Here is a 22,950-nt window from a genome sequence, read left to right as displayed (position 1 = left end):
CACTCCCAGCTGTGGGAAGGTAAGCTGGATATTCAAGAGTTTGGCAAGTAGTGTAGCAGGGAGGGAATCTCATGTCTGTAAGGTATTTGGGCTTCTTCAGGGGAACACATGTTTAGCAAGAGTTGAAATTATTCTTCATATGGCAACTCTTTTGTGTTATACAAAAACTTCCAGGAACATGTTTTATTTTTACTTTTTATTATTCTATCTATCTACCTATCTTTAAAGATTTTATTTATTTGACAGAGAGAGACTGGGAGAGAGGGAATACAAGCAGGGGGAGCGGGAGAGGTAGAAGCAGGCATCTCATGGAGCAGGGAGCCTGATACAGGGCTTATCATGACTTGAGCTGAAGGCAGATGCATAAAGACTAAGCCATCCAGGTGCCCCTTATTTTGTATTTATTTAAACATTTTTTTCATTTAAATTCAATATAATTAACATATACTGTATTATTAGTTTCAGACGTAGAATTTAGAGATTTGTCAGTTGCGTAAAACACCCAGTGCTCATTCCATCAAGTGTCTTCCTCAATGTTCATCACCTAGTTGCTTTTTACCCCACCCACCTCTTCTCTAGCAACCCTGTTTATTTCCTAAAGAGTCTCTTGTGGTTTTTCTCCCTCTCTGTTTCCATCTTATTTTATTCTTCCTTCCCTTACTCTATGTTCATCTGTTTTGTTTCCTAAGTTCCACATATGAGTGAAATCTTATGGTATTTGTCTTTCTCTGACTTTGCTTGGTGGGATACCCTCTGGTTCCATCGACAGCATTGCAAATGGCAAGATTTTGTTCTTTTTGACGGCCAAGTAATATTCCAGTGTGTGTGTGTGTGTGTGTGTGTGTATGTATGTGTGTGTGTGTGTGTGTGTGTGTGTAACATCATCGTTATCCATTCATCTGTTGATATAAAGCTAGACTCTTTCCATAGTTTGGCTATTGTGGACATTGCTGCTATAAACATTGTGGTGCAGGTGCCCATTCAGATCATTACATTTGTATCTTTGGGGTAAATACTCAGTAGTGCAATTGCTGGGTTGTAGGGTAGCTCTATTTTCAACTTTTGAGGAACCTCCATGCAGTTTTCCAGAGTGGTTGCACCAGTTTGCATTCCCACCAAAAGATCCTTGCCAACATCTGTCATTTCCTGACTTGTTAATTTTAGCTATTCTGACTGGTGTGAGGTGGTATCTCACTGTGGTTTTGATTTGTATTTCCCTGATGCTGAGTGATGTGGAGCATTTTTCATGTGTCTGTTGGCCATTTGTGTGTGTCTTCTTTGGAGAAATGTCTGCAGGAACATATTTTAAAAAGATTGTGGGAAAATCTTTGCCTTGGTTAGAGTGACAGTGTAGTAAAGAATCAGTAGGTTAAGGAAAGGTAGTCTCTAAATTGAGGGAGGTACTGGGTAGTAGAGAGGAACATGCTCAAAAAGTGGAATAGGGGTCTGTGCTGTTTTAATTTGGGCAATAAAAGAAATGTGATGTGGGATAGAAGAAAGTAGATTCTGGGATATAATGCCATGTTTACATTTCTGTTTTGTGAATGATTAACAGATGCTCATATATGGATACATTCTATACCACAGCCCTTAGAAACATGGCTGGCTTTTGATTAGCATCATCTCCTTCACCTAACAGCTCAGTAGATGCTTGAAAGTCTCTAACTTGATGCTGTCCAGTATAGTCGCCACTAGCTACATGGGACTATTAAGCACTTGAACTGTGGCCAGTATGAATTGAAATGTGCTATAATATACATGTGAGATTGCAAAAACTTAGTGCAAAAACAGAATGCAAAAAACTCAAATATTTTTTATATTGATTATATGTTGAAATGATAATATTTTAGATTTATTGCATCAAATAAAATTTATTATTAATATTTGTTTCATCTAGTTTTACTTTTTTAAATGTAGCTATTAGAAAATTCAAAATGACCTATATGATTTGCATCTGTGGTCTGCATTATGTATCTTTTGGAAGCACCACTTTGCCTATTGCCTGTTGTGCCTTGGGAAGTGCTTTGGGCTGGAGATAGAAATCGTATGCTTCTCCTTTATTGCTCTTCCCTTCCACTTTTCCCCTGTATTTTTACCTTAAGTGGCTCCATGAACTAGGTTAAGCTCTTGGGTTAGTGGGGAAGGTAGACTTGCCCCCCCTTAACCCCCCACATTCTGTTTTTGTATTTGGGACTTTTCTACAAAATCTGTGAAAAAAAATAATGTCTCTTTTTTTCCCCCCCCGTTACCGCAAGGAAAGCACATCTTATGAGAACCATAAACCCTTGTTAGAGCCCTAATCTGAGCTATCCATGAGCCAAATTCAATGCTACCCTCACCATTCCTGGTGCTTGCTTTTTCTTGGACATGCAAACTAAAGTTCCATTCCTCTCCAGTTCCACCTCCTCTGTGATGTTTCTGTAAGAATGATAACATTATATAAACTATAAGTGCTTAAATAGTATTTATTGAATGACTGATGACAGAGGAAACAGATCTGTGTTTCATGTTACAGCTAGCAAAGAAGAGAAGAACTTGGTGTTTTAAGGGAAAGGCCCACATCCCTGCTCATCTGCTTCCTCCAGCTCCAGTCATGTCGTTGGTAGTGTCTAAGGGTGGTGGTGCTGGTGGTGGGAAGTCAGCAGCTAAGTTTCTGCTTTCTTTGGTGTCTCTCTTGGTAGAAATAGCAGTATATGAAGTCTTTCCTGAGAACACAGGGCTGGTGATGGCAGAGTTTACATTGGTGGTGTTTGGGATGATGAGGGTGTTGATGTTGGCAAAATGGTTGATGCTCATGATTTGAGGGAGAAGAGGTAAAATCTTATTTTTTGTTTGTATCTCAGCATCAGAATTCTTGGTAGTTTGTAGGTGTTCTTGGTAGCTCTCTCCAAGTGTGTGGGACATTTCATTTTGCATGTAGTTTTTTATCATTTGAACCACTTTTGGTCCAATACAACATTTTTTCTTCTTGCATTTCTGTATCTCTTTTTCATCCACACCACAGTGGTCTTTGCATCTTCCAAAACCCATTAAACATCTTCTCAAGCCAAAGTACTCTGCACAAAGAAAAGAGAAAACCATTGGGCTAAGGTTACTAACTATATATGATGTTAAGACTGCTAAAGGGTGAGGCATAGAATAAGAGGATGTTTATTAATGATAAGTGCAGTGTTTAGGGATGTTGATGGAAGCACCTGGATGGCCAAGAAAGTCTCTGTATACCCCTAAAATCCAAAGGGGTGGATCTGTACACCCCTAAAACCCAAAATAAATCTCTCTAGTCCCCCTCATTGAGTAACTTTAAAAATCTAGAGCACATAGAGGAAAGGAGAAAAGGAACACTTTTTTTTTTTTCTTCAGGATAAGATTTTAGACCTCCAGCTTAGACCCTTAGACACTTACAGAGCATCACTATCTCTCTTCATGATCCTAGAAAATACCAACAAGAACAAAGCCTGTCATAAAACTAATCCAAGGAAGACTTTCAAAAGGGATCAGTAGGATTTTCAGCAGTGCTGACTTCTTGCCAAACCTAGTGGTCCATGACTTCACTCTCCTTGACAACCGCTTGACCTGTGGTTCCTGGGGCATGGTGTTCTGTCTTTTGTAGTCTCTCTGGACATTCTGTTCCTCAGAGGCCTTATTCATCATCACAGCCTTAGCCTCATCTCTATCAAGGTAACTCCCACATGGTTATCTACAGCTCCAGATTCTCTGCTCATTTTTAGTATTTCATGTGCATCTGCTGAATTTTTTTCATCCCAGTGCCTCACCTTTTTTTCTGAATCAAGAAAGTTCTCCCTCACTCTGTAATCTTAACAACTGATTTCCCATGAATAGCAAGAAGCTTATATAGGACCTAATATTCACATACATTTTAATTTCATTTCTCTCCAGAGACAAAATAGTAAAATTCTTATATTTCAAGCAGCTACATTGATTAAACTGCTACACCCATGTGGAATTAGGGGCTCAAAGTGGCTAAGAGACTTTACCCAAGATGACACAGCCACACTTGCTTATGTTACTGCTCTTCTCTTAAGGTCCCAAGATAAAAACATTAGAAATATATTGACTCTTTCACTTTCCCTTCCCTGACCCATTGTCAGTTATTCTAAATATCAGGGTGATTCTTCTGTTCTGAAACAAATTCTCAGAATTTGCTTCTCTATTCTTTCTAAAAAAACAGTTACCAATCATCTGGTTCAGGCTTTTGCCAAAATGTATTCCTAGATGCCCTGATGAGTGATTTGGGGGTTTCCAAGAAGACAAACCCTGAGAAGAAGGATGAAACTCTGTAAAAATCTGAAAAAGTTGTGAGGGAGAACATAGACTTATTTACTAGATCCTTAGAGGAGATTTTTTTTTAGCACAAGGGTAAGGACTTCCTCCTTGTTATACCAAGGTATAAACTAATATGAACGTTTGCTTCAAAAGAATCAATGAAACAAGATGGGATTGGGAGGGAGACAAACCATAAGTGACTTTTAATCTCACAAAACAAACTGAGGGTTGCTGGGGGGAGGGGGTTTGGGAGAAGGGGGTGGGATTATGGACATTGGGGAGGGTATGTGCTTTGGTGAGTGCTGTGAAGTGTGTAAACCTGGTGATTCACAGACCTGTACCCCTGGGGATAGAGTATTATGCCTCCATCAGAAAGGATGAATACCCAACTTTTGTAGCAACATGGACGGGACTGGAAGAGATTATGCTGAGTGAAATAAGTCAAGCAGAGAGAGTCAATTATCATATGGTTTCACTTATTTGTGGAGCATAACAAATAGCATGGAGGACATGGGGACTTAGAGTGGAGAAGGGAGTTGGGGGAAATTGGAGGGGGAGGTGAACCATGAGAGACTATGGACTCTGAAAAACAATCTGAGGGTTTTGAAGGGACGGGGGGTGGGAGGTTGGGGTACCAGGTGGTGGGTATTATAGAGGGCACGGATTGCATGGAGCACAGGGTGTGGTGCAAAAATAATGAATACTGTTATGCTGGAAATAAAAATAAATTAAATAAAAAAAAAAAAAAAAAAAAAAAAAAGATGATTTAAACTAGAAATAGAGCAGAAATGAGATAGATTTGGCTGAGTCCCAGATGATAATGATATAGAGGGCAGGAAAGCAGCCTTTATATGTTGGATAGTTTCTGAATACACAGAAAACATCCTGCTTTCTCTGTAACTCTCTGTGTATCCCCATCAGACAGAGTCTAGGGTGGTTGGGGCTTATGGGATGCATGGGGGATGGTGCATGACTGAGGCAATAGTTAAACTCTTCAGCCATCAGTTTGGGCATCTCCTCTTTTCAACATTACTTGGGTTCCCATTGTCATGGACAGCCACATCCCTGCTTCCTAACACCGACCCCTTCAAAAACGCAGGATTCTATATTACCTGTGTTCACCTGGTACTGTAGTATGAGGCTGGCAAAGATAGGAAAAAGGAGCTTCATGGCTGGGTGCCAGAGAGGAAGCCTTGGATCTGGGTTGGTGTTCTTGAGCTCCAGCCTTTATTGGCCTCTTCATGGCCTTAGGCCATGAGCAGTGAAGTGCAGCCAAAGCTCCTAGCAGTTGTGTTTTCACTGATGCTGTCTGAGAACAGCCTTTCCTGAACACTTCTATGCAATACATTCCCTGTTCTTGATCTTGGGGGAAACATAAGACATATAAGATGTGAAAGAAATTGTAAGCCTTTTGCATCCCTTCTTTTTTTTTTTAAATTTATTTTTTATTTTCAGCATAACAGTATAAATTATTTTTTCACCACACCCAGTGCTCCATGCAATCCGTGCCCTCTATAATACCCACCACCTGGTACCCCGACTTCCCACCCCCTGCCCCTTCAAAACCCTCAGATTGTTTTTCAGAGTCCATAGTCTCTCATGGTTCACCTCCCCTTCCAATTTACCCCAACTCCCTTCTCCTCTCTAACTCCCCATGTCCTCCATGCTATTTGTTATGCTCCACAAATAAGTGAAACCATATGATAATTGACTCTCTGCTTGACTTATTTCACTCAGCATAATCTCTTCCAGTCCCGTCCATGTTGCTACAAAAGTTGGGTATTCGTCCTTTCTGATGGAGGCATAATACTCCATAGTGTATATGGACCACATCTTCTTTATCCATTTGTCCGTTGAAGGGCATCTTGGTTCTTTCCACAGTTTGGCGACCGTGGCCATTGCTGCTATAAACATTGGGGTACAGATGGCCCTTCTTTACACTACATCTGTATCTTTGGGGTAAATACCCAGGAGTGCAATAAGTGAGCATGGCAAGAATAATATATTTGTTTTTCTATTTGTCAGCTAATTATGCCCAAGGCACTTAACATGGGAGAGTCAGAAGCATAGAAATTGCTATAACCATCAAGTTTTGGAAGATTGTCTCTGTCTAAGCAATCTCGACTGTTTAGTAGGGGCACTGGATCAACATTAGAGCTCAGTGCATGCATGCTGAATGAGTTTGTTGGAGGCAGCTCCTGGCATAACTTTAACTTCTTTTTTTATTGAGATATAACTGACACATATTTGTTTCAAGTGTACAACAAATGATTTGATATGTGTGTGAATTGTGAAATGATTATGTTTGTAAGTCTAGTTAACACCCATCACCACACTTTTAATACTCTCTAGCAACTTTCAAATATAAAATTCAGCATTATTAACTATAGTTACCATGCAGTGCATTACACCCCTGGATTAATGATTTTGTAACTGGATATTTGTACCATTTGACGATCTTTACCTGTTTTACCCACTCGCTCCTCCTCTGTACCTTGGCAACCACCAGTCTGTTCTCTGTATCTGTGAGTTCATCTTTTATTTTGATGCTACATATAAGTGAGATCATGTGGTTTTTGTCTTTCTCTGTCTGACTTAATTCACTTAGCATATCCTCAGTGTCCATCCATTTTGTTGCAAATGGCACTGTTTTCCTTCTAATGGCCAAATAGTATTCTGTTATATATATAATATTTTCTTCGTCCTTCATTCATCAATGGACACTAAACATTGCTTTTATATCTTGCTATCGTAAATAATGGTGTAATGAATTTGGGGATGCATGCATTTTAAAAAAATTTTAATTTATTTTTTAAATTTATTTTCAGTGTTCCAGAATTCATTGTTTATGCACCACACCCAGTGCTCCATGTAATACATACCCTCCATAATACCCACCACCAGGCTCACCCAACCTCCAATCCCCGGCCCCTCCAAAACCCTCAGATTGCTTTTCAGAGTCCACAGTCTCTCGTGGTTCGTCTCCCCCTCCAATTTCCCCCAACTCCCTTCTCCTCTCCATCTCCCCATGTCCTCCGTGTTATTTCTTATGCTCCACACATAAGCAAAAACCATATGATAATTGACTCACTCTGTTTGACTTATTTCACTCAGCATAATCTCTATGTTTTTGAGTTAATGTTCTTGTTTTTTTTTTCAGAAGAGTACCCAGAAGTGGAATTTCTGGATCATGTGATAGATCTGTTTGTAATTTTTTGAAGAATCTCCATGCCATTTTCCATAGCAGTTGCCTCGATTAACATTCCCACCAAAAGTACACAAGGGCCTTGTTTTTTCCATATCCTCACCAACACTTGTTATTTCTTGTCTTTTTGATAATAGCCATCCTAACAGGTGTGCGGTGATATTTCATTGTGATTTTGATTTGCATCTCCCTGATAATTAGTGATATTGAGCACCTTTTAATGAACTTCCTGGCCCTTTGTACATCTTCTTTAGGAAAATATATATTCAGATTCTCTACCCATTTGTTAATCACATTTGTTTTTGTTGAGTTGTATGAGTTCTTTGTATATTTTGGATATTAAATCCTCTCAGATATATGATTTTCAAGTATTTTCTCCCATTTGGTAGATTGCTTTTTCCTTTTGTTGATGGTTTCCTTTGCTGTGCAGAAGCTTTTTAGTTTAATGTAGTCCCATTTATTTATTTTTGCTTTTATTGCCTTTGCTTTTGGTGTCAGACTAATTTCTTTGGTTTTAGTTATAACATCTCTTCCATTTCTGATTTTATTTAAATCTCTTTTTTTCTTGGTGAGAAGATTTGTCCATAAACAAATTATCTTTTCCAAAAAACAGCTCTTAATTTCTTTGATCTATTCTATATTTTAAAAATTCTTATTTCTCTAATTAATTCTTATTTTAATTCTTATTTCTCTAATCTCTAATTCTTAATTACTCTAATCTTTGTTATTTTCTTTTCTATTTCCCTGAATTGTAAACTTAGGTTGTTTATGTGAGACTTTTCTTGTTTCTTTTTTTTTTTTTTTTTAAGATTTCATTTATTTATTTGACACAGAGAGAGAGACCACAAGTAGGCAGAGAGGCAGGCAGAGAGGGGGGCGGGAAGCAGGCTCCCTGCCGAGCAGAGAGCCCGATGCAGGGCTCTATCCCAGGACCCTGAGATCATGACTTGAGCTGAAGGCAGAGGCTTAACCCACTGAGCCACCCATGTGCCCTGTCTTTTCTTGTTTCTTAAGATAATCTTGTATCATTATGATTTTTCCTCTTAGGACTGCTTCGCAGCATCCCATATGTTTTGGTATGTTGTATTTTCCTTTTCATTTGTCTCAGGCATTTTTTTATTTCTCTTTTTATTTCTTACTTGGCCCATTGGTTTTTCAGTAGCATGTTGGTTAAGCTATATTTACTTGTGAATTTTCCAGTTTTCTTCATGTAATTAATTTCTAGTTTCTATACAATTACAGTCAGAAAAGATGTTTGAGGGGGTCTCAGCTGGGATGACTGAGTTCGTTAAGTGACTGACCCTTGATTTCAGCTCAGATCATGATCTTGGGGTGTAAGATTGGACCTGTGTCAGGCTCTACATTCTGCTGAATGTCTACTTGTTTCTCTTTCCCTCTCTCTCTGCTTACATTCTCTACTCTCTCTCTAAAATAAAAATAAATAAATAGATAAAATCTTAAAAAAAAGAAAAGATGTTTGATATAGTTTCAGTTTTCTTAAGTTTACTAAGACTTATTTTGTGGCCTAACATATGATCTATCCTGGAGAATGTTCTATATATGTTTGAGAAGAATGTATAGTGTGTTGATTTTGGATGAAATGTTCAGCACATGTCTATTAAATCTGTCTGGTCTAATGTCTGGTTTGACCCTTATGTTTCCTTATTGATCTTTAATATAGATTATCTATTCATTGATGAAGGTGACTTATTAGTCTCCTACTATTATTGTATTGCAATTTCTCCTTTGAAGTCTGTTAGCATTTGCTTTATCTATTAGGTGCCGCTATGTTGGGTGCATAGACATTTAGAAACGTTATGTCATCTTGTTGGATCACTCCTTCATCTTATATAGTTACTTTCTTTGTCTCTTACTGTTTTAGCCTTCGAGTGTATTTTTTCTAAGTGTAGCTGTTCCAGTTTTCCTTTGGTTTCCATTAGTATGAAGTATTCTTTTTCATCCCTTCATTTTCAACCAGTATGTTTATTTACATCTGAATTGAGTCCATTGTAGGTAGCATTTAGTTGGGTCTAATTGTTACATCCATTCAGCCACTTTATGTCTTTAGATTGGAGAATTAAGTCCATTTACATTTAAAGTAATTATTAGTAGGCATGCACTTTTTTAGTATATGTGCTGCCGAAGTGAGCACAGTAGACATGCGCTTTATGTTAATTGTTTTCTGAATGTTTTGTTACTCCTTGGTTCCTTTCCTTTTGTTCTCTTCCTTTGTGATTTGATGATTTTCTATAGTGTTATGCTTAGATTCCTTTCTCTTAATCTTTTATGTATCTATTGTAGGTTTTTAGTTCATGGTTACCATGAAAGCTTACATAAAATATCTGATAACAGCCAATTTAAATTGATAACAGTTTAAATTCAAAAGCATTTTTTAAAAATATTTTATTTATTTAGTTGACAGAGAGAGAGAGATCACAAGTAGGCAGAGAGGGAGGCAGAGAGAGAGGGGGAAGCAGGCTCCCTGCTGAGCCGAGAGCCTGATGTGGGGCTTGATCCCAGGACCCTGAGATCGTGACCTGAGCTGAAGGCAGAGGCTTTAACCCACTGAGCCACCCAGGCACCCCCAAAAGCATTTTTTTTTTAAGATTTTATTTATTTATCAGAGAGAGAGAGGGGGAGAGAGCGAGCACAGGCAGACAGAATGGCAGGCAGAGGCAGAGGGAGAAGCAGGCTCCCCGCAGAGCAAGGAGCCCTATGTGGGACTCAATCCCAGGATGTTGGGATCAAGACCTGAGCCGAAGGCAGCTGCTTAACCAACTGAGCCACCCAGGCGTCCCCCCAAAAGCATTTTTAAAAAAGATTTTATTTATTAATTTGCAGAGAGAGAGACAGAGCAGGAACACAAGCAGGGGGAGTGGGGGAGGGAGAAGCATGTTTCCTGCAGAGTAGGGAGCCCGATGTGAGGCTCAGTCCCAGGACCCTGGGATCATGACCTGAGCCAAAGGCTGAAGGCCAATGCTTAATGACTGAGCCACCCAGGCGTCCTCAAATGCATTCTAAGACTCTACAATTTCTCTCCCCTTCCTATCTGTTTTTTTTTTTTGATGTCACAATTTATATTTTTTATTTTGTGTATCCATTAACAAATTATTATGGTTATGTTACTTTACTACCTTTGTTTTTTTAACCTTCATATAGCTTTATAAGTAATTGACCCATCACCTTTACATTACATTGTTCTGAATTTTACTATATATTTACTTTTACCAGTGAAATTTATACTTTCATGTTTTCCTGTTACTAATTAGTTCCCTTTCATTTCAGCTTAAAGAAGTCCCTTTAGCATTTCTTGTAAGGGTGGTCTACTTGTGATGAATCCTTTAGATTTTGCTTATATAGAAAACTCTATATTTCCATTAAATCTGAAGGACAATTTTGCCAGGTAGAGTAGTCTCAGCTGGCAGTTTGTCTTTCAGTGTCTTACAAATGTTGTGCCTCTTTACTCTGGTTTGTAGTTTCTGTTAAAAAAATCTGCTCATAGTCTTATGGTGAGTCCTTGTGGATAACAAGTTATTTTCTTCTGCTGCTTTTAAGATTCTCTTCTTGTCTTTACATTTTGAAACTTTAATTATAATGTGCCTGGTGTGGGTCTCTGTGGGTTCATATATTTTGGAACTCCCTGGGCTGCCTGGATCTGGATATCTGTTTCCTTCCCAGGGTTAGGGAAATATTCAGTCATTATTTCTTCAAATAAATTTTCTGTCCTTTTGTCTTTATCTTCTCTGACACCCTTATAATGTGAATGTTGGTCTGCCTGATATTATCTCATAAGTCCCTTAAGCTTTCTTCTTTATTTTTCATTCTTTTTTCTTTTTGCTGTTCTGATTGGGTGAGTTTCTGCTGTCCTTTGTGGTCACTGATCCTTTCTTTCACTGCATCTAGTCTGTTTTCAGACCCTCTATTGTATTTTTCAGTTATTATATTCTTCAACTCTGTGACTTTTACTCTGTGATTTTTAATATTTTTTATTTCTTTGGTGGAATTCTCACTTTGTTCATCTAGTCTTCTTCTGAGCTTGGTGAGCAACTTTATGACCATTATTTTGAACTCATTATCTGGTAAATCACTTATCTGTGTTTCACTAAGATCTTTTTCCTGAAGTTTTATGCTCTTCCTTTGTTTGGAACATATTCCTCTGTTCCTTCATTTTCCTTGACTCTGTGTGTTGGTTTCTTTGCATTAGATAAAACATCCACCTCTCCCAGTCTTGAAGGATTTGCCTCGTGTAAGAGATGATCCTTATTGTTCAAACCTACCCTTGCTTTGACTCTCAAATCATCATGATTGTCCAAGCAGGTTACTTTATTTTTAGTGGCTACCAATAGCTGAGGTGTGACAAGACCTGTTAGTGTTCCAAAGGGAAGGATCTCAGTTAGCACTTAGGTTCAGGCTGATTGGAAGCCTGATTCTCAAGCAGCAGCTTTTAAAATATCTGAGTATACTTTTTCTAGGAGAAGACTGGGAGATGGGCATTCCTGTCTGCTCCCTCTGTACTGGGCTGGTGATTGGCCATTTGAAAGCTATTCTTTTTTTTTTTTTTTTTTTATACCATCTCACTGAACCTGTGAACACAAGCCTCACCAGCCACCAGAGCCAAGCTCTCAAGAGATGTGTTCTCTGGGTGGCAGACATAAAATCTGTGGCACAGATGTATATACACAAGCTCCTTGAGACACTGATAACCTGGGGCAGGTCAGAGGGAGAATATGAAGATGGTACCTGCTGGTCTTCCTGTCTCCGGTGAGGATTGCTGTTGCCCCCTAGATGTGTGTTTAATTCGAAGCCTATCTCCAGGCTATGGCTGTGAAGGAAGCTAATAGGCCTTTTTCACAGAAAGACTGGGGATGCATTTCAGTCTGTTGTCACGATGCTGGGCCCTTTAGGAGAGAGGGTGTAACAGGTTAAGAATTCTTCCTTTGTAACAGTGCTGCAGGCCTTGTGAGCACAAGCCCCACTGACTGCCAGAGCCAGGTGATAGGAGATGTCCCCTGTGTGGCAGCTGCAAAAATCTGGGTGCACCGTGAGTATACAAGCTTCTCCCTTGGAGATACTTGTGACCCAGAATGAGGCAGAGGCAAAGTAAAAAGATGGAGGCCACCAGCCTATCCCCAAAGAGCACCTCAGTAAACCTCTAGATGTTTTCCAAACCAGAAGCTCCAAGATAAGAAATAAGCTTCTTTCACAGAAAGACTGGGCATGTGTTTCCGTTTGCTGTCTCTGCATTGTGCTCTGTGGGGTTGGTAGCTAGCCAAGAACTGTCTCTCCATTTGTTGCAATCCCATGGGGCCCATGGATACAAGCCCTGCTGGTCATCAGAGCCAGGCAATCAAGAATTGTCCCCTGGGTGGCAGCCACAAAAACTGGGGCACCAGTTGTAAAAACAAGGCACAATTCATGTGTATAAACTCCCCTCTTGGCAATAATGGTATTGTATAGCAGCGGAGGGAGAGAGCAAAGATAAGTGCCTTTCTCTGAGGTCTCTGGAGAGGATTACTGTTGGTTCTTAGATGTGTGTTTAATTAGATACTTGCTTCTTAGCTGCAGCTCTGAAGCTAATAGACCCCTTTCACAGGGAGACTGGGCACCTCAGTCTGTTGCCTGTCTTCTCTGCCTTGGTGTTGGTAGTAGGTTAAGAATTCTTTCTCTCTTCTTGTCCTGTGGGATCTGTAAGTGTAAGTCCTGCTGGCAGCTAGAGGCAGGCAGTCTAGAGGTGTCCACTGGGCAGCAGCAGCAAAAACTGGGGGGGCAGATGCTATACAAGCTCTTTTCTGGGGGATATGGGTGAGCTGAAGAGAAGCAGAGGGATAACACAAATATGGCACTCACCAGCTCCAGTCTCTGGAGAGTATTTCAGTAGTCTCCAGGATGTGTGTTAAAATAGATGCCTACCATGCTGGGGGGCGGGCGGCATTTATAGGGAGATTGTGTCTGAGCTTCTCCTACCTACTTCAGTGTGTAGGTCCATTTGTCCAATGTGTAGGAGTTATTCAGCTAGTCCCAGGCTCCTGCAGAAATTGTTCTGTATGTAGCTGTAGATTCAGTGTGACTATGGAAGGAGCATGTCTGCTTTATGACAATTAAAAAATACTAAAATAAGCCTTGGATCTTTTATGGGTCACTAATTATCTAGTGAAAAAAATCCATCTATTTTTTAATTTGTGTTTTTAAATCCTTTACTTTGATTATCAGTAAATTTGGATTTTGGCCTACCGTTTTAGTATTTGTTTTCTGCTTGTTCTCTGTTTTTTAAATCTCTCTATTTCACCTTTCCTGCCTTCTTTTAGATTATTTGAACACGTTTCTAGTATCTCTTTAAATTTTTTAGTTTTTTTTGACCGTAGAGTATTTTGGTGATTTCTCCAGGGATTACAATATATAAACTTATCTTTTCATAATCTACATAGAATTAATATTTTATCATTTCAAGTGGAATGTAGTATTCTTACCACTATATAAGTCCCATTATACTACCCGCTTTAGGTTGTCATATGTGTTACATTTATGTATAATAAAAGCCCCATGAGACATGTTATAGTCATTGTTCTCTGTTGCTATACATATCTTAAAGCTCTTAAGAGAGTAAAGACTAGTCTATTAGCTCTTAAGAGTGTAAAGACTAGTCTTTACTCATATACATATCTTTACTCTATACATATCTTAAAGCTCTTAAGAGAGTAAAGACTAGTCTATTATATTTACCAGAATATTTACCATTTCTGTTGCTCTTCCTTCATTGTTGAAGTTCCAGTTCCCCCTGTTTCACCCTCCCACCCACCACCTTTTTTGGGAAGAAATTTCTTCAGCATTTTTTTTAGAGCAGGTATGCTGGTTTTCCTTTATCTGAAAATGGCTTTTTAAAAAAAACATTTTGTTGGGATATTATTGGCATACAAAATCTGTATAAACTTAATGTATGCAATTTGATGAGTTTGGAGATAGGTAGGTATACACCTATGAAACCATCATCACAATCAACATCATGTCATAACCATGTATGACCTCCAAAAGTCATTTAAAATCTATTTAAAATCTTCTTACATTTAAAATCTATATTTTTACATTTGAACATTTAGTATTTTATCATTTAAAATCTATTTTTTATTATTTTTAATTAATTAAAATTACAAGTTTTATTTATTTAAGTAATCTCTACACCCACCATGGGGCATGAACTCAAGATCCTGAGATCACGAGTCACACAGTCCTCCAACTGAGCCATCCAGGTGTCCCTGAAATCTATTTTTAAATTTATTTAGTGATAAGAACACTAAAAACATAATAAATAAATACTGTTTTAGTAAATTTTTTAAAAAATATTTTATTTATTTATTTGACAGGGAGAGACAGGCAGGTAGGGGTGTGGGGGAGGCAGGCTCCCTGCTGAGCAGAAAGCCCGATGCAGGGCTCCATTCAGGACCCTGAGATCATGACCTGAGCCAAAGGCAGAGGCTTAACCCACTGCGCTACTCAGGTGCCCCTGTTTTAGTAAATTTTTAAGTGTACATTGTAGTATTGTTAACTATGTTCACTGACTGTGCTATACAGTACTTACTCATGTTTGCATAACTGAAACTTTGTACACTTTGACCAAAATTTCTCCCATTTCATCTTCCCTCCAGTCCCTGGTGACCACCATTTTACACTCTGTTTTTGTGATTGATTAATGTGGATTCCTTATTTCAGTAGGATCAGGTAGCATCTGTTCTATGTCTGGCTTATTTCACTTAGCATAATGTCCTCCAGATTCACCCATGTTGTCACAAATGGAAGGATTTCCTTTCATATTAAGAGTGAATGAGGGCGCCTGGGTGGCTCAGTGGGTTAAGCCGCTGCCTTCGGCTCAGGTCATGATCTCAGGGTCCTGGGATCAGGTCCCACATCGGGCTCTCTGCTCAGCAGGGAGCCTGCTTCCTCCTCTCTCTCTGCCTGCCTCTCTGCCTACTTGTGATCTCTCTCTGTCAAATAAATAAATAAAAATCTTTAAAAAAAAAAAAAAGAGTGAATGATATTCTAGTATATATAAATACCATATTTTCTTAGCCATTCATTCATCAATGGGCATTTAGATTACTCCATGCATTGGCTATTGTGAATAATATGCAGTGAATATGAATACAGATATCTCTTTGAGACAGTGATTTCACTTCCGTTAGATATATACCCAGGAATAGGATTGGTAGATAGTTATGGTATTCTATTTTTAATTTTTTGAGGAATCTCCATACTGTTTTCTATAGTGACTCAATTCACATTCCCAACAACAATGTACAAAGGTTCCAAATTTTTGCATATCTTTGCCAACACTTGTTAACTTTGTTTTATTGATAATAGACATCCTAAGAGGCACAAGGTGATAATCTCATTGTGGTTTTAATTTGCATTTGTTTCTCTAATGATTGGTGTTGTCAAGCACCCTTTTCTTATACTTCTCGGCCATTTGTATATTTTTGGAGAAATTTCTATTAAGGTCTTTTACCCATTTTTAAAAATCAGGTTAATTTTTTTTTTTTTTTGGTACTGAGTTGTAGGAGCTCCTTTAATATTTTGGATATTAATTTCCTATCAGATACATGGTTCAAAAATATTCACTCCTATTCTATAGATTGCCTTTTACTCTATTGGTTGTTTCCTTGAGTAGGAGCTTTTTAGTTTGATATTTTGGCAATTGTTTGCTCCTCTCCACTCTTCCCCTTCTTTTTTTTTTTTAAAGATTTATATATTTATTCATTCATTCATTCATTCATTTATTCATTAGAGAGAGAGATTGAGAAAGAGAGAGGATGAGCAGAAGGGGCAGTGGGAGAGGAAGAAAGAATCTCAAGCAGACTCATGCTGAGTATGGGGCCTGATGTGGGGCTTGATCTCCTGACCTGTAGATCATGACCTGAGCCGAAATCAAGAGCTGGATATTTAAACAATTGAAACATCCAGGGACCCTAAGACTTTATTTTTTAAATTAAATTTTAGGTTCATTGCAAAATTATTGGGGGTGGGGAGATCCAGAGATCTGTCATATACTCCCTGCCCCTGCACTTGCACAGTCTCCACCATTATCAACAAACTCTGACAGAGTGCTTTACTTGCTACAGTTAGTACATAATAATCACCAAAAGCCCATAGTTTACATTACGGTTTATTCTTGGTGTTATATTTTTTATGAGTTTAGGCAAATGTATTGACATGGGTTCATCATTCTAGTATCATAGAATAATTTTACTGCCTTAAATACTTAACTATGCTCCACCTACTCATCCGTCCCCCCATCCCAATCCCTACAGCACTAATCTTTTTGTTTCCATAGTTTTTTCCTTTTAACAAATGTCATACAGTTGTAATCATGCAGTTTGTGTCTTTCTGAAATTGGCTTCTTTCACTGAGTCATATGCATGTAAGTTTCCTCTGTATCTGCTCATGGCTTAATAGCTCATTTCTTTTTGGCACAGAATAATATTCCATTGTCAGGATATATCACAGTTGTTATCCCTTTACCTTCTAAAGTATATCTTGGTTGTTTCCACATTTTGGCAATTATGAATAAAGCTGATTTAAACTTCCACATGCAGGTTTTTGTGTGGGCATAAGTTTTCAACTCCTTTAGGTAAACACAGTTTTCCCCTAGTCTCCAAAACTGGAGCATTTCTATGAAACCTTTTGTGAGATGAAACGGTGTAAAGTGAAGAGATAGTTATCATTAATTTTTTTTAAGGATTTTGTTTATTTATTTGACACAGAGAAAGATCACAAGTAGGCAGAGAGGCAGGCAGAGAGAGAGGAGGAAGTAGGCTCCTTGCTGAGCAGAGAGCTCAATGCGGGGCTCGATCCCAGGACCTTGAGATCATGACCCGAGCCGAAGGCAGAGGCTTTAAGCCCCTGAGCCACCCAGGCGCCCCAGTTATCATTAATTTATATGGAAAAATTTGAGGGTGTTCCCAGACCTTAGAAGTAACCTTTCTTAGGCTTTTCTGAGATCTTTAGACACGTCTTGTCAATGAATGCACAGAAGAAATCGAGGTAAAGCACAGATGCTCACGGATCCAGTTTAAAGCTCTGGCAGCTTGATGCTGAGATGCTGAGAGGCTGACTGTAGATGTGGGAGAAGGGGCTTGGCAGCATTGCCATCGTTGCTCAGGGTGCATGCCGCCTCTCTAACAGCTTGCTGCAAAACAAATGCTGAAAGCTATTTTCACTTTTTTGCCTTTTTTTGTAAAAGTAAGAATCCTCTTAAGATTTCTTTTGGTTAGTGGAAACAGCATTTTTTTTTTTTTAAGATTTTATTTGTTTATTTGACAGAGAGAGATCGCAAGTAGGCAGAGAGGCAGGCAGAGAGAGAGGAGGAAGCAGGCTCCCTGCTGAGCAGAGAGCCCAATGCGGGGCTTGATCCCAGGACCCTGAGACCATTACCTGAGCCAAAGGCAGAGGCTTAACCCACTGAGCCACCCAGGCGCCCCTAGTAGAAACAATATTAATGGATACTGCTCTTATCCGATTACGTGGTTCGCAAATATTTACTCCTATTCCATAGATTGCCTTTTCACTCCATTGATTGTTTCCTTTTTTGAGTAGGAGCTTTTTAGTTTGATGATTCAATCAGAAGTCTTTTGTACAAGTTAAGTGGTATAACTGAACTTTGGGGAAGTGGGGGATACCTTTGTGAGGAAGCACAATTGCTGAATCATAAGTAAGAGTATGTTTAAATTCGTGAGAAACCACCAAGCTGTCTTTCAAATTGGCTGTGCCATTTTGCATCCCCACCAGCAATGAATGAGGTTTCCTTTTGTTCCACATCCTCATTAGTATTTGGTGTTGTCCGTGTTCGGATTTTGGCCATTCTAATAGGTGTGTAATGATATCTCGCTGTTGTTTTAACTTGAATTTCCCTGACGACGTGTAACATCTTTTCACATGCTTATTTGTCATCTGTGTATCTTCTTTGTTGAAATGTCTGCTACAGTCCTTGCCCATTTTTTTACTTGAGTCGTTTATTTTTTTATTATTTAGTTTTAAGAATTCTTTGTATATTTCGGATAACAGTTCTTTATCAGATGTGTCTTTTGGAAATATTTTTCCCCAATCTGTGGCTTGTTTTCTCATGTTCCTGACATTGTCTTTTGCAGGGCAGAAGTTTTTAATTTTAATTAAGTTTTCATGGATCGTGCCTTTGGTCAGTCATGAAATACTTCAGCTCTAGGGTGTTTTGGAGTGGGGAGTGACAAAGGGAGAGAGGGAGAGAGAGAATCTTAAGCACGTTCCACACCCGGTGTGGGAGTCTGATGCTGAGCTTGATCTCACAACCCAGAGATCATTGCCTGAGCAGAAATCAAGAGTTGGACACTTAACCATCTGAACCACTCAGATGCCTCTAGGAATTTTTTAAAAGTGATTTTTTAAAACTTATTTTAAGTATTGTTTTCCTAGTTTTGTTTAGTTGTCTATGTTTTCTTGTAGTTCACTGAACTTCTGTAAGAGGATTATTCTGAATCCTTTGTCAGTCAGTTCATGTATCTCTATTTTTAAGGATCAGTCATTGGAATCTTAGTTTTCTTAGGGGTGTCATGTTTCCCTGATTCTTTGTGATCTTGTATCCTTGTATTGGTGTCTATGCATCTGAGGAAGCTGTCATCTCTTTTAGTCTATACAGTTTCAGTTTGGATGGAAAGACCTTCAAGACTCAGTTCAGCCCTGGGTTCTGGATGGGTTAGCTCATACTTTCACTGGCAGGTGGGGCTTGCTATAGGGTCTCTGGTTGGATGGAGCTTCTGCTTGTGCTGTGAGCTTTGGTAATGCTGCTGGCTGGGCTCCCACCCACTGACTGGGTTCTGTAGTTGCAATTTGTACTTTGTGAAATGGTGCTTCTAGCTGGATTTTATGTTAAGTGAAGTTAATTTCACTTTATGTTTTAAGTGAAGTTGCAGGCTGTGCTTCATAGTTGGCTGGGGCTACTGGCTGTGGCCTGCAATTGGGCAGGGCTGCATGTTGTGCTCTGTGGTTGGTTGGGAATGATGGCTTTTCTCTCTGGTTCAGTGGAGTCACTAGCTGTTCTTTGTGGTTGGGCAAGGTCCCTGACTGTGTACCATGATCAAGCAGGTACCTAGTCTTTCAATTGTCCCAGTATTCTCCAAGATAGAAGTAGGCTTCCAGGGAGTGACCCCGAAATGCTGGAGAGGCTGAATGTCTGCTTCTGGTCCTCTTTTCTCCACTGGAGAAATCATAGGCCCAGAAGATCACTCTTGGTGTGGCATTCTGTTGGCCTGGGGAGGGGTGATATGGTCAAAGTGAACCTGCTTCTCTTATCTTTCTAAAGTAGATTTTCTTGTTTTTTGTGCTTCAAAGGACATGCTTCAGCCGCACTCCCAAGTTCTGGGATTTTCAAAAGGCGTCTTGTTTGTGGATATTTGTTCATTTGTATTTCTGTGAGGAGGACTTGATCCAGGAGCCTCCTATTCTACCATCTTGCTTACTTCAACAGCAGAAGTGCATTTGGTTGCAAGGTAGAGACTGAATTGAGTATGTTCATAAGAGTGACAACAGGGATGGAGAGAATAGAAGAGCTTTGAATAGAGAGAATATTTAGAACACTGTGTGTAAAGTAGGAAGGAGGGATCTTAGGAATGCCTTTCAATTTCCCTTTAATACTATGCTTTCCATCTCCTCTCCTGAGCGAACTCCTACTTCTCTCTCAAGTCTCTGCTTAATTGTAACTTCCAATGCAAGGTTGTTTAAATCCTGGACTATTGTTGACCACTTAAGGCTCTTTTTCATTTAATGTCTTCATTAGATACTTATTAAGCATATATCATGTCTTAGGGGCTGGCAGTATGTACCACAGGCAGTTCCCAACATCATGGAGTTTACATTCAAAATGGTTTGAAATAATGAGCAAAACCAGATATTACTTTTACTTTCATCAAGCCGTCTCTTGAATGGCAGTCAAAAGGCTGCTGCTGAGTGCTGTGTAAATATCGAAAGTGACAAATTCAGACATTGTTAATCTGTACATCTTTGTGATTTTCTCCAGCATTCTTATCAGGGTTGGGATTTGTGTTTGTTTGGTGAAGAAAGCAAATACTTAAAATGATCTAGGGTTGGGGTGCCTGAGTGGCTCAGTTGGTTAAGTGTCTGCTTTCTGCTTGGGTCATGATCCCAGGGTTGTAGGCTGGAGCCCCATGCTGGGCTCCCTGCTTAGTGCGAGATTGCTTCTCCCTCTCCCTATTCCCCTCCAGCCATGCTGTGCTCTCACTTGTTCTGTTTTTCTCAAAAGAATAAATAAAAAAATCTTTAAAAAAAAAAAAGGATCTGGGGTTGAATTTTTTCCTTACAGATAGGTGCAGAAAATAATAGTGTTTGGATTCTTAAGATGTTGGCAAGAAAGCAATTGAAGTGATGAATCATGGAATGGACACTGATAAAGAAAAGTGAAGAAGGAAAAGTCTGATCGATGCATGGAATTTATTTGGGTCAAGGGAGTACACATCTTGATGAATTCAAGAAGTTTTCTATAATAACAAAATCAGGGAGCTAAAGATGTTTCTGGGTGTGATTACAGAAGGTAGAGTTAGGCAGAATGGATTTCATTCAGCTTGCACTGCTGATGCATTAATGAGACCCTGGAAAAGTCATACCAAACCTCTGAGCCTCACTTTCCTCAATTAAAAAGTGCTGGCAATGACATCAAACTCAAAGTGTTACAAGTTTTCAGTGTGATAACTTAAGTAGCAGTCTGCACATGGTTGGTGTCCACAGAATATTTGCTCACTACTGCTTGATGCCATAAAGCTGCCTTTTATTCCTTTCTTCTCTCCTGTTGTTATTGTTAGAGGCCTAACAGAGTTATTCTCCCATGAAATAAAATGAGGAATAAAGAATTGGGCAGGACAGACAGGTTAAGGAACTTGAAGAGACTAGAAGATAAAAGACCTTAAGAAGGAGAGCTTAGCAAGATCAGTTCCTTCATCTAGGTCACATGAGTAGGGTGATTTCAGGGATCAAGGTAGTCCCGAGTGGGAAGTACAATGGAATCTTCAGGGGGCCTCTGATAACTCCTCTGTCTGGGCAGACAGATCCCAAACTCTTTGTACCTGTGACTTATCTTTCCTAGTCATACTAATGGGTCTTCACCTCAGGGCACAGCATGATCTGCAACCACTTGCATACCTATACTTCTGCCATGGTCCAGAGAGCAAAGCTTTAGGAGAGAGTTCCCCTAAGCTCCCTGTGAAGCTTGCATGCTACTGAAAATATGCACAGGTAATTGTGGAGTGGATGCAAAGTATGTGCTCTTCTAAATCCCCAGAGGAGAAAATGGTGTACGTGTCAGAAACAAGATAGCTTTCTAAAACTACATAATAGCAGCAAAAGCAAGCTGAATGCTTTTCAAGTTCTTTTTTTTGTTGTTTTGGGACAAGGAACAATGGTTTTTTGCATTGTAATAGCAAATATAAAGAAAACACCATTTTAGTACAATACTTTGGCATTTTGTGGAATCCCAGACTGGATGGAGTCTTGATTACTTAGCCACATAATTACTTTTTAAATTTAGACTCTTGAAGAAAAATGCATTTAGACTTTTGAATTACTTTGGTACAAAAATGCTTTTTCTTGTTGAATGCTTGGATATATAACAAGAGTTGTGCTTTCTTTTTGGTGATTATTATTCGTGAAACAAGAAGAGTATTGACTCTTATATCATCTGATGTCTATGCCCTTCTCTAACAGATGTGTGACACTTTCTTTTAGCTGCTCCTCATCTTTCAACTCTTCTGTAGCTCTCTGTATCTTAGCCCTCTGCCATACCTGTAGCGACTCTGACCAGCTTTCCCCTGAAATGCATCCTCCCCTTCCATAGTATATAATTGTCACTTGGGAAATGTTGCCAAAGTCCCATGCCCCCTGCATCTAAGTGTGGTCATGTGATTTGTTCTTACCAATGGAATGTGAGGAGAAATGATTGGTGTCACTTTCAGGAATAGGCTTTTAAGAATTAAGACTTTAAGAAGACTTTTAAAGGGCACCTGCGTAGCTCAGTGGGTTGAGCCTCTGCCTTTGGCTCGGGTCATGATCCCAGCTTCCTGGGATCGAGCCCTGTGTCGGGCTCCCTGCTCAGCAGGAAGCCTGCCTCTCCCTCTCCCACTCCCCCTGCTTGTATTCCCTCTCTTGCTGTGTCTCTATCAAATAAATAAATAAAATCTTAAAAAAAATAAAAAAGACTTTTAAGTCATTCCTATGACTTCCTTGCTTTGGCACCAACAGGCTGGATCTCATTGATCTATTTATGAGAAACATAAAGAAGGTGTATGAAGTTGTTAAATGATCGGGGTTAAGGTCTCCTTACAGTGGGAGATGTGGATCTATGTAGAAAGAAGCTTACTGATGTGTGTGAATTGTGGCAGTGCCTTTCTGCAGTGTAGCTAATGGGAACCCAGTCCCTGTGCTGCTGCACAGCA

The 22,950-nt window shown here is 39.3% G+C and overlaps 1 protein-coding gene across 1 annotated transcript; it reads right to left on the bottom strand.

The window, feature by feature from the left end:
- Positions 1-2,543: 2,543 nt before the first annotated feature.
- DEFB129 (defensin beta 129) lies at positions 2,544-17,646 on the bottom strand. The gene is given in 4 exon segments (XM_032353664.1): positions 2,544-2,607; positions 2,609-3,056; positions 5,407-5,646; positions 17,541-17,646. Coding segments are annotated over 4 exon segments (858 nt in total).
- Positions 17,647-22,950: the final 5,304 nt, after the last annotated feature.

This window comes from Mustela erminea, chromosome 7 (genome assembly GCF_009829155.1).
Source record: "Mustela erminea isolate mMusErm1 chromosome 7, mMusErm1.Pri, whole genome shotgun sequence".
In the NCBI taxonomy this organism is placed as follows: Eukaryota; Metazoa; Chordata; class Mammalia; order Carnivora; family Mustelidae; genus Mustela; species Mustela erminea.
Note: the sequence above shows the minus strand (reverse complement) of the source record. Positions and strands in the feature narration are given on the sequence as shown.